Source organism: Zingiber officinale, chromosome 1A, assembly GCF_018446385.1.
Source record: "Zingiber officinale cultivar Zhangliang chromosome 1A, Zo_v1.1, whole genome shotgun sequence".
NCBI lineage: Eukaryota > Viridiplantae > Streptophyta > Magnoliopsida > Zingiberales > Zingiberaceae > Zingiber > Zingiber officinale.
Genome location: NC_055987.1, coordinates 16,615,442 through 16,628,076, shown reverse-complemented (window position 1 = coordinate 16,628,076; position 12,635 = coordinate 16,615,442). Strand labels below are relative to the sequence as shown.

The window sequence follows — 12,635 nt, the reverse complement described above, 5'->3', positions numbered from 1 at the left end:
TACCTAATGATATCTTGTGTAAGATAGGTAGATACAACAATGCCAAGGAGTTGTGGAACAACTTGGCTAAGTTCCATGAGGAGAGCTCCAATTCAAGTCATGAAGAGGAGTCAAGTGAGCCAAGTAGCTCATATCATAGAGTTATGGAATTAGAAGTTGAGGGCTACTCAACATCTAAGGAAGAAGAGGAGGAGAGTTCTTCTTCAAGACTGGAGCAAGAAGAAGAAGCCTCTACCTCCGGAAGGGATGAAGGAGAGAGCTTATATCCATCCTCAGCCCTAGGTAACTCAAGCAACTTAATTTCAAGTAAATTACATATAATGTGCTTTGAGTGTCGGGAATATGGGCATTACAAAAGTAAATGTCCAAAGAGGATTAGGAAGACTCCACCGACACCAAAAGTCAAGGAAGCCGGAGTCCCGATACGCAAGGGCAAGGAGCATGTGGTGTGCTTCCAATGCAAGCAAAGGGGACATTATAGGAGTCAATGTCCAAGGGGGAGGAAACCTCACAAGGACAAGAGACCAAGCACATCTATAGGGGGAGCTAAGGCAAACCCTAAGGTATCATTTAATGCACATTCTTGCAATTCTAATAAGACACATGCTAGTAGTTTTATTGCAATTGTCAATAGTGATAAGCATGATAACCATAGAAACCGATACATGTCCTTAGGTGCCAAACATGTTAGCCTAGATAAGGACAATGCTAGAAATGCCAACCCTAGAGTTAACTCATCTAAGGTTAAGGAAAACCTAGATAGAAATCCCAAAACAACTAGACATATGCCTAGGAATACCTCAAAGAAAAATGGAAAATTAAAGTTTGAGGTATTAAAGAAGGAAAATCAAGTCTTGAGGTCAAGACTTGACACTTTAGAAAAGGCTCTTAAGAATTTGGAGAAGTCAACTCTAGGGTCTAAGGGTCAAAAATCAAAGCCCAAGGACATGAGAGGTTTGGGTCACAAACCAAAGTCTCAAGTGGTCAAGCCCGCTTATCATAATGTTCCATTCGATTATGGAACAAGACCTAGGGCTAAGAAGACCATCACCAAGGTCACAAGGGGAGTCACCCCTAGAGTTGATCTTGATGAGTTCCAAATGACCAAGGCTTTAAAGCCTGGGAGGGTCATTAGGAGGGTTGCTAGGGAAGTCATCCCTAGTGAATATTTAGTGAACCCAATGAGCTCAAATAGGTATTGGGTTCCTAGGAGCGTGATTCCTTCACGCTAGATGGTTTAGGGTGTGCCAACCTTAATTGGATAGGTAGTTAACCTACTCATGGCAAAAGGTGGCATTTTAGGAATTTTCAAGGTGTAATCAAGCCTTGAAAATGAAATTAAAAAATATTCTGAAGGTGATTAGGATGTGCCAACCACATTTGAGGAGTTTCCTAGGATCAATCTAATTGGCACATAGTGATCTAAAAATCTTTAGTTTATGATTTTAGGTCTATTACACTTAGGAATATAGAATTTATGGTAAAATGATCAAAATTATCAAAAATGGCAACTAAGGCTAGAATTAGGTATTTTCTATACCTTTATATGTTATTTGACATACATTGTTTGTCATATGCCATGTAATGACATCATATTTATTATCATTTGAAATGTCATGATAATGCTTAGGTTAGTTATATGTCATGCCTTATTTAAATTTCATACTTGATGACATGACATCATGACATTGGCACATGTTTCCACTTATGATATTATTTTATGCCATGTCATCATCTCTTGCATTTATGATCAATTAATTTGATTTAAGGATAGAAACACAATTTGATATGGAGATCAAATTGTTGTTTAGAAAATGCATGAGAACTTAGCTTAAGATGACCTAAACCCATATCTCACATCAAAATTGACTTGGATGTGTTTGATACACCTTAGATGTGTGTGAGATATTAGAATTATGAGTTACGATCAAGGTGCATAGTTCTTGTACCTAGATGAGCCTAATTCAAATTTGAGGATCATAGGGAAAACTTGTGTACAAGTCATGTACATTTAGCCCTAAGATTGTGGTCCAAAATTGAATGGTTTAAGATCATTTCAAAATTGATTTGCAAAACCTTGATGAAGCTTTTCTAGTGATAGTATTCATCATTGAGCAAGTTGATACAAAGATGGATTAACCTTGAGTTATTTCAAAGTATTTCAAACTTTGTATCAAGATTAAAAAATGAGAGTTATTTTCATAGAAAACTATTTTTCCATGATAATATATGTTATGAGGAATGTATCCTCAAAATTTTATAATTTTTGGAATTTTCTGTAATTTTTTAGGGGTTTCTGAATTTCGGGAGAAAAATCAGAAATTCTTATCAGAGAATTGTGGACCGATCAGAGAAGATTCTGATCGGTCCAGGGAAGTCTGGATCGGTCACTGGACCGATCCAGGGCAGTGTGGATCGGTCTGGTGACCGATCCAGTGGAGTCCTGATCGGTCTGGTGACTGATCAGAGTGTGCCAAAATGTTGATTTTCGACTGTTGTATGAAATTTCAGCTATGAAAGTTGGTGTTTTAGATTTCTAAAGGGTTGAAACTCTCCAAGACATTGTTGGTGCAATGGTCAAGGAGGAGTTGACCTTTAGGGGGAGTTTTACCTATTGGTCAAGGGGGAGTTGACTTTTAGGAGGAGTTTTTACTCGTCAAGATTTCTGAGGATGAGTGATATGGGATTATCACTGAGTTGATTGTTGATTTTAGTATCAAGGGGGAAATTAAGGGTTTCAATGAAAGGTATGGGACTTTCATTAGGAAGAAACTCTTGACTTTGATTAACCCCTTTTGATGTGTGTCAAAAAGGGGGAGAATGTCCAGAGAATGTTCAAGGAAGAACATTGGAGTTTGGGGAGAATGTTCAGAAAATGTTCAAGGAAGAACATTGGAGAACTATTGGAAAACCTAAGTTAGGTTATCGGGGTAACCTAACTTGATTATGGTTTTTGTCAAACATCAAAAAGGGAGAGATTGTTGGTACAACCTTAGGTCAAGGTTGACCTGGGTAACTCGACTCGAGTTGACCTGACTCGAGGTATATTTTGATGTTTGACAAGAATAGAGAAGTTATATTTTGATGTTTGACAAGAATAGGAACTTGGGGGATTGTGGGTGCAACCTTTGGTCAAGGTTGACCTGGTTGACCCGACTTGAGTTGACCTGATTCGGGAAAAGTCCAAGTATGGAGACTTGGCACGAGAAAAGTCCAAGCAGGAGTGGAAAAGTCCAAGTATGGAAGCTTGGCATGGGAGGTCGGCTCGTAGGGGAGGGTCACCGGAGAGGCTCGCTCGTCTCCTGGATTAGGTCGAGAGGGCTCGCTCTCGGACGCTGGAGAGGGCTCAGCTCATTCTCCGGACTAGGCCGAGAGGGCTCGGTAGCTCGCTCTCCGCACTAGGTCCGAGAGGCCTCGGTAGCTCGTTCTCTATCGGGATTAGGTTTAATGTTAATTGGATCGGTCGACCGATCCAAAGGTTCTATCGATCGATCAGTCTATCCAGTGATACACTGATTCTCACTGTGGGTCATCTGATTGGTCTGGTGACCGATCAGTAACCAAACAGATTGGAGAAGGAATAGGAGGGATCGATCGGTGGACCGATCCACCTATGGCCTGATCGGCAACCAACTCTCTGTGAGAGTTGGGATCGGTCTGGGGACCGATCAGCCTAGGGCCTGATCGGTCCCCTGACCGATCAGATCCGCCCTGGACCGATCAGGGTGGAGCCTGATCGGTCCAAGTCTAGCCGTTAAGTAACAACGGCTAGATTTCTATGTCTTCTTCGCAGGTTCAGGATATAAATCGAGGTTGAAGGCCTCTAGAGATTCTTTTAGAACTTCTTCTTCCTCCTTGCGATCTGAGCTTTGCTGAGCTCTCCATTACTGAAGCTTCGTGTGAGCTTCCCTCGGCTGGGTCTCCAACTGAACAGTTGCTGCTGTGGTTGGCATCCATGAAGTTGCTGCTTCATCAACAGTTGACGAGAAGGCAAGCAAACTAGTATTTTTACATTCATATTGTTCTTGGCTTCTTGCTGTATTTCTTGTACTCTGATCTTGCTGTTGCAAGAGAAATTGTGGCGAGGTTTCTCCACCCAGAAGGAGTTTTCATTAGCTGATTTTCCGGGGTTTCATCCACCGACGGATTGATAGGATTCGTCCACCTTACGGACACGCCGAGGAGTAGGAGTATCATCTCCGAACCTCGTTATATCGTCGCGTTTGAGGTTTGATATTCTCCCGTTTCATTTCTATGTTTTATTTCCGCTGCGCTAACTCAAATTGTAAGAAGAAACGAGAATTTGGGGTCGGCTATTCACACCCCCCCTCTCTAGCCGCATCCGAAGATCCCAACAATAACTTGGCCGATGGCTTGGGAGTTTAGAACTCTGAGGCACGAGAGCATGCTCGCTTCTAACTCGACCGGTGGCTTGAGAGTTTGGAACTTTGAGGCGTGAGAGCGTGCTCACTTATAACTTGACAGGTAGCTTGAGAGTCTGAAACTTTGAGGTATGAGAGCATGCTTGCTTATAACCTGGATGGTGGCTCAGGAGTCTAGAACTTTGAGGCACGAGAGCATGCTCACTTATAACCCGACCGGTGGCTCAGGAGTCTAGAATTTTGAAGGCATGAGAGCATGCTCGCTTATAACTCGGTCGGTGGCTCAAGAGTCTGAAATTTGATAGAATTCTCAAATAAGTTCGCTTGCATTCTCATTAGGTGTAAAAATTTACATAACACACGAACCACAGGCGTACTTTTCAAACCCTATAAGGTTGTAGATGATTCACACTCTAGGGTTGTTCCAACCTTTTCCCTTCTATGTCTTTGAGGTAGTAGGAGCCCGAGGCGAGCTTTTGCACCACTTTATATGGTCCTCCCCAATGTGGCTCTAACTTATTGACGTCTTCAACCAGTTTAATCCTCTTCCAGACCAGATCGCCAACCTAAAAAAAATTTGGGAATATCTCTTCTATTATAAGTTTGCCTCATCCTTTAGCGGTATGCCATTAGCTGAGCTACCACCTTGTCTCTACTTCTTTTATCAGATCAATCTCCATAAGGCATTGGCTGGCATTGTCCTCATAGTATAGCTACCTTTGATCAGACTCTATACCAATCTCGACTGAGACCACTACTTCACCACCATAAACCAGATGGAAAGGGGTTATACCTATTTCTTCTCAGGGGGTTGTGTGATATGCCCATAATACGTTAGGTAATTCATTAACCTAGCTCACTCCAATGTGGTCTAATTTAGTTTTGAGCCCTCTGATGATTTCTTTATTTGTTACTTCTACTTGGTCATTACTCAGGGGATAAGCCATAGATGTGAAGACCTATGTAATACCATAGGTTTAACACTATTTTTGGATTTTTCTGCCCTAGAATTATCTTCCATTATCTAAAACCAATTTGTATGGAATTCTAAACCTGTAAATAAGGTGTTGCCATAAGAATTTGATAACAATCTGCTCGGTTATCTTGGACAATGGTTCTGCCTTCACCTATTTTGAAAAATAATCTACTATAACTAGCAAGAATATTTTCTGAACGGGTGCTACGGGAAAAAATCTCACTATATCCATACCCTACTAATCGAATGGGTAGGAGACAATGGAAGTTTTTAACAACTCCGTGGGGTAATGTAGGATATTCTGATGCTTTTGACAGGATAAGAAGGTTTTTATTAATTGAGCTACATCGGCCTGCAGTGTCGCCCAAAAATACCTAGCTAGTAATATTTTCCAAGCGAGAGACTGACTACCCATATGATTTCGATAGGAACCTTGATATACTTCTTGTAAAATGTACTACATGTGATCTAGTCTGATGCCTTTGAGTAAGGGACATGAGAAAGTCTATTTATATAGATGGTCCCCGATCATAGTGAATCGGCTGGCTCTCTTCTTAATCATGTGTGCTTGCTCTCCATCTGCTGGTAGGATGTACCTTGCTGCAAAAATAAAATGATAGGCATTCTCTAATCACTCTACAATTCAAGGTCGGCCTACTATTCATGCAAGCCACTAATGGTGTCTATTCTACAGGCTTATCCAAGGTCTTTGGAACTATGGTGGAGGCTAATTTTGCCAAGTCATCTACTGCTTGATTTTTTGCCCGAGGAACCTTTTGTATGATTACTACTTGGAATCTAGCTCTAAGTTTCTTGAATATCTCTGCATAGAGTTTGAGTCACTCATTATTAATTTTAAAATTTCTTGATAATTGCTGGGTGGTCAACTGATAATCTGAATAAATCAAAACCCGAACGGCCCCTATGTGCCTTGAGGCTAGCAGGCCAGCTATCAATGCTTCATACTCGGCTTTATTATTGGTAGCCTTATAATTTAAACAAATGAATAATTGCATTCTGTCTTTCCTAGGTGATATCATAAGAATACCTATTCCATTGCCTTGTCGAGTGGGCGATCCATCCATGTATATTTTCTAAGTTTCCTCAAGCTCAGAGTTTTGTATCTTGGTGATAAAGTCACTAGGGCCTATGTTTTGATGGCTGCTTGAGATTGATATTGTATATCATATTTACTGAGCTCTGTGGTCTACTTAATCAACCTCCCAGAGGCTTTAGGGTTGGCAAATACTCGGCTCAAAGTGCTATTAGTAAGTACCATGATTGGGTGAGAAAGGAAATAAGGACGTAACCTCTGAGCAACTAAGACTAGTCCATAGGCTAATTTCTCGAGTGTGGTGCAACGACACTCGACTCATTTTAATAAATAACTTAGAAATTATGCAGGTTGTTGATCTTTTTCCTCTTGCCTTACCAACACTGATCTAACTGCATGTTCATTGGCCGACAAATACACCCACAAAGGTTCGCCTGCCACTGGTTTTGCAAGTATAAGCAGAGTGGACAAATAATCTTTTAATTAATCAAAAATTTTGTCACAATCGGCATCCCACTGGAATTTGGTCGCTCGATGTAGAATCTTAAAAAAGGTAAGCTTTGATCAGCCGATCTGGAGATGAAGCGAGATAGGGTTGTGATCTGGTTGGTCAGCCTTTGCACCTCCTTTAGATTGTGTAGAGGAGCCATCTTGTAAGGCTTGCACTTTGATTGGGTTGGCTTCTATCCCCCATTTAGTCACAATGTATCCCAAGAATCCCTCGCTTTTTCTCCGAACAAACATTTACTTGGATTAAGCTTCAGTCCATCTTGCCTTAAAGTCTGGCAGATTTCTTTCACATCGACACACAAATTGGTTGTCCGGAGAGACTTGATAAGGATGTCATCCACATAAAATTCTATATTTTGCTCGATCTACTTTCGGAACACTCTGTTCATAAGCCATTAGTAAGTAGCACCTGCATTATTTTGTCCTAATGACATAATATTATTGCAATAAGTGCCTTTAGTGGTTATAAAGCTAACCTTCTCATGATTGTCCTTGGCAGACAGTACTTGGTGGTACCCCTAATAGGCATCCAGCATGAAAATTAACTCGTAACTAGAAGTTAAATCTACTACCTAGTCAATTCTCGGCAAGGGATAGTAATCCTTGGGGTATGGTTTATTGAGGTCCCTAAAGTCGATGTAGACCCTCTATTTGTTTCCTGACTTGGACACCAAGACCACATTGGCTAACCAGCTTGGGAACTGCACCTCTCGAATGTAGTCGACCTCCAATAGCTTGTCTACTTTTGCCCTGATGATCTTATTCTGGTCCATTCCAAAATCCCTCTTTCTCTTCTTGACCGATCAGGCATCGAGGAAGACATAGAGTACATGCTCCATGACCGTAAGCAAAACGCCTATGATCTCTTTAGGCTCTCAAGCAAAAATGTCATTGTTACATGTTAGACACGTAACAAACTCTTCTTTAAGTTTTGGGGATAGGTCGGTGGCTACGCATATAGTGGCCGCTGGCCCGCTTGAATTTGGACCTCCTCTTTTTCTTCATATACCAAGGTGAGCGGTGCTTCCCGAATAGTGTTGACTTCCATTCTTTGACTCTTCCGGGTGGCATTGACCTCTGTCTTGATGATTTCTATGTAGGACTTGCGTGCTACCAGTTGATTTCTCTTGACTTCCCTCACCTGGTCATCCACAGGGAATTTTATTTTCTAGAAGAAGGTTGAGATGACTGCCCAGAATTCGTTTAGGGCCAGCAAGCCCAAAATGACCTTGTAGGTCGAGGGCACGTCCACGACTATGAAAGTCTATCAGTGTGTCCTCATTAGGGGATCCTCCCCTAAGGATATAGCTAACTTTATTTGGTCGAGTGGGTTGATGTGCGTAGGTTATATACACTTTTATGCATGTCTTGACGCACATCTACTTGTATTTCATTGGCATAATCTATGTTTATTCCACCCTATTTCATTGTAATGTCATACTTCCATTATATTTTGTTCGGAGATCTGCTCTTTTCTTGTTTTGATTGATAGGACGCTATTTGGAGCAAAAATGGAGCTAAAATGCACAGGGGAGCAACTCCGGAAGAATTCATGCTTGGGCCGTGTATGCCACACGGCCGTGTGGCCATATCATGCCTTGGCCGTGCCAACTGGCACAGACATGCTCCAGCACCAGATGTAAAGAAGGCCACGGCCGTGTGTCCCATACGTCCGTGCTAAGTTTCCAGTGGCCAAGCAACACACGACCGTGCCAAGTTTCCAGAGGAGAGAAAGGTCACAGCCGTATGAATCCACACGGTTGTGTGGCCTCGGCAGAGAAGAAAAGGGCCATGGTCGTGTGAGCTACACGGCCATGTGATTCAACCAGAGAAGAAGCCGTGTGAGGCCGTGTGGATCCCACACGGCCGTGTGACGAAGAACATGAGCCGTGCCACGCCAAAACAGAGCTGTGCTGAATTCTGGGCTGACTGCAGACCGTTCGTAAAACGGCCATAACTTTACGCTCGGTTAGAGTTTTTGGATGATCTTTATACTAAAACGTAGATAACTTCAAGATCTACAACTTTACTTCAGGTCCAAGAGAGAGAGAGACTTGTCTGCCCATGCTAAATGGCACTGCCATACCTCCCAACCTCGGGTTCAACTGGACCTCCGCCCAGACTGCAAACCAAACTTTGAACCACCATAACTTTGGGCTAGGTTGGAGACAGGGCTCGATCCAAGTATCAGATTGAAGATAATTTCAAGAGATAAAACTTTGGTTCAGGGTGAATTACAAGAAAACCTGGTTTAATGGGTGATAAATCCAGTTTACCGGACCCCTATTTTCCTAGTTTTCCTGGGCAGTTTGGAGGAGGTATATAAGAGTCAAGATCTCCATTCTTTGACTCATCTTGGGAGATCTTGGATCTTGGATCTGGGACTTCGTCCCTCTCCTTGGGGGAAGGGTTCTCCCATTAGGGGAAACACTAGAGCTCCATTCTCCTCCATCCCTTGGCGATCCATCCATCTCCGGAGCAAGGAGGCATCCCCAAGACATCGGAATCATCGGCAAGCATCTCTTCTTCCCCTTCTTCTCAAATCTAGGGTTGTAAGTATACTTATCTTTATGTTTTGGGGTTGTTCTTCCTTAGCAATGAAGTATATCTCTAGATCTAGGATATAGGAAGTACTTGTGACGTGATGGTGATGTAAAACTATGTAGATTTGCCATGTTTTCTATTCAATGACTTGTTGATACCTTGTTCATGTTTGATGTAATGTGTGTGTGAATCTTGTTTATATCTTTTACATGTTTTATCAAATGGTTCTGTAGAATTGTTAATCCCATAGGGGGAATACCCTAGATCGATTATCCGAGGGACCTTCGTGACAGGAACATGCCCGTGTAAGGACGATTTAGGGTATCACCTTGAAAGGAGAAGCAAATCTCCACAAGGAAGTAGGGGATCAGGCATAATCACTATTTCTATTTCTATGTTATTGAGTGTTAGTGTGTTTCTATATTGATTATCTAAGGGACACACGTGACAGGCAAGCCCGTGTAAGGACAACATAGGAATCATTCCCATTTAGTAGCATAGGACATGGAGTAGGAGATCATGTCGGCTTATCCATTGCAAGGGAGAGTCGGTAATGAATCTAACTTCCTACAAGAGTATGAATATAGAGAATAGGAACTAAGCAATCTATGTAATATCACCTAGCATTACAAGGAAACCGAAATCCTAGAATCTATCATCCACCATCCTCTTGCTCAACCCCTCTCAAGATCTATTCTCTCTCTTTCCTCTTTCTTTCTCTTAATTTCTTTATAATCAATCTTGTGTTTGTCTAGATAATTCGCCGTGCAAAAGTTAACTAGTGCTTAATCAACAGTCCCTGTGGATACGATATCTTTTTTTATTACTAACGACGTAACCGTACACTTGCGGTTTGTAACAAGTTTTTGGTACCGTTGCCGGGGACTATTTTCGATTAACATTAGTTTATTAGCATATGAGTTACTCTAGACATTTTTCTTTTTCTTTTTGCATTTTCTTTCTTGCTTTTCATTATGCATTTTATTTCTTGTCTTTAATTCAGTATTTTTAGTTTTTCTTGTAAATTTTTTTAGATATCTTGAGCACTAACATGTTAAGCATGGCTTCAAGATAATTTTTCACACCCATGAGCGCAAGATCTTCTATTGATGAATATTATGATTCAGAAGATGATCAATTTGAGTTTCTTTGTAGAGTGTGTGGTAGCACATCTCATCCAGATGCTATTTGCCATTTTTTCAAAAAGACTGCTATAACTCCGGAACTTTAGTGTTTGGTTCAACCTCAACATCAAGATACATATAAGCAAGTTCCTGATACTTATGGCTATGACTGGGAAGATTATCAAATTTATAACCTTCAACCCCAGCTATTTCCAGAGTAGAGTGAGCAGTCATTTTCCTAGCAGCAGAACTCTGACCCACCTCAGCACTACAATCAGGATTGGATGGATTATCAAAATTTTGATTATAGAAGTGTGCAAGGTCTTGATCATTCTTTTCAAGCATATCAGAGTCTCTCAGAGTTTCAGGATGATTTTTCATTGTATAGACTTCATCATTCACAACCAGATGAGCCGATTGACTTAGAGGACTCCCAAGACACAAATATTCCTGCTCCAAGTCAGATGGAGACCACAACACAACTTTCTGAAGAGATAATGGTACAACGGGGGATCCTAGCTTTACAACTTTTACTACAAATTTCTAATAAAGCTATTGATCCTTCTATTGATGATATTGATGTTAGTGGACTCTTCACTACTTATGATGATGATGTGGTAGATAAAAGTGTAGGGACGTGTACTATGGAGGAAATGTCCCAAGGATCACTTCCTTTGGTTGCACAACCGGTTGATGATGATAAATGTGTAGGGACTTTTGCAATGGAAGCAAAGCCCCAAGAATCACTACTTTCAGAAGAACCACCACTTGATTCAGAGCTAGAGCCACTACATAATTCTGAAGGGGTCACATCCACCTATTTAGAACTTTTAGGTACATCTCAACAATGCAAGGTTAGTATTTCTAGTGATCTTGTAGAAAATTTCATAGAGGTACCTATAATTGATTTTATTGGATGTGATTCAATTTTTTATAAATACTTAGTTCATACTAATATGGTTCTAGTTCTTTCTTTTATTTCATGCTTGTGGGAGGTCGACCTTTCTTTTGGGTGTGCAGGTTTTCAAGAGGCCAATAATTGGATGCTCACACTGAACCGTCTCCGACCGCCGGAAAGGACTTTTAAGGAGACGAAGATGAAGAGAGCGGTGATGCACTACATTGTTCTTATAATGATAACTCTCTTCATAATAAATTGGGCCATTGGAAGAAAAGTCCGGAAGTTTCTCACTCCGGCAAGATCATGATTTCGATGAGCCTACTAAGGGGTCGAGCTAATAACCTTAAACAAGCGCTTCTTGGGAGGCAACCCAAGTTCATTTTCCTTATTTTCATTCATGTCTTTAGTTCTTTCTTGTTTTCATTTCTTTCTTCATAATAACTCATACCCTCTACTTAAGTTTTCTTGTCTATTATTGTTTTGTAGATTTCAAAATTGTGGAGGAATGTGAGCATTGGCTAGAGGAGTATTTTCAAGAACATGAATGTAAACCATTTGAAGCTCATCACTTGGTAACTTCTCTAAACTCCATAAAACCTCCTCCATATATCATTTCTAGTTTTCATTGGGACAATGAAAAGTTTAAGTCTGGGGGGATGCATTAGATGCATTTGGTTTAGTTTAGTTTTTGTATAATAATTTTTTTTTGTTTTTGCTAGTTGCATCATTCATCACATCATGATTGTTTGTCCTTATTGCAAAATACTAGCACGTCTGTTCTAGATTTCATATGGTTTATTGGTTACTTATAATGCTATTATGTTTAGTGATCTATCTTTTTCTATCTATGATAGCATGAAGTGAGCAATGTTTTTACTATAAGAGTTTAAGTATTGACCTTGTTTTAGGACCTTTATACACTATGCCTATTTTTGAAGGTTGATAACTCTAAAATAGTCATGATTCATAGAATTAGACTAGTACTTGTGCTTCTATGGTGACCTCTCAACTACATTTTGGTTACTGGATAAACTCAGATCATGTAAGCTCATTTGGAAAAATCAATCCCAAGGAAAAAAAATGAAAATTTATTCAAGTTTGATACTTTAAAAACATTCAAAGGAAAAAAAATAAGGGATAAAAA

At 40.6% G+C, this 12,635-nt stretch overlaps 1 protein-coding gene across 1 annotated transcript; it reads left to right on the top strand.

The window, feature by feature from the left end:
- Positions 1–10,693: 10,693 nt before the first annotated feature.
- Positions 10,694–11,869, top strand: LOC122000517. Its single transcript, XM_042554902.1, has 2 exons — positions 10,694–11,444; positions 11,611–11,869. The coding sequence occupies exons 1-2, from the start codon at positions 10,875–10,877 to the stop codon at positions 11,644–11,646; spliced, it is 606 nt and encodes a 201-aa protein (XP_042410836.1). The 5' UTR covers positions 10,694–10,874; the 3' UTR covers positions 11,647–11,869.
- The last annotated feature ends 766 nt before the right edge of the window (positions 11,870–12,635 follow it).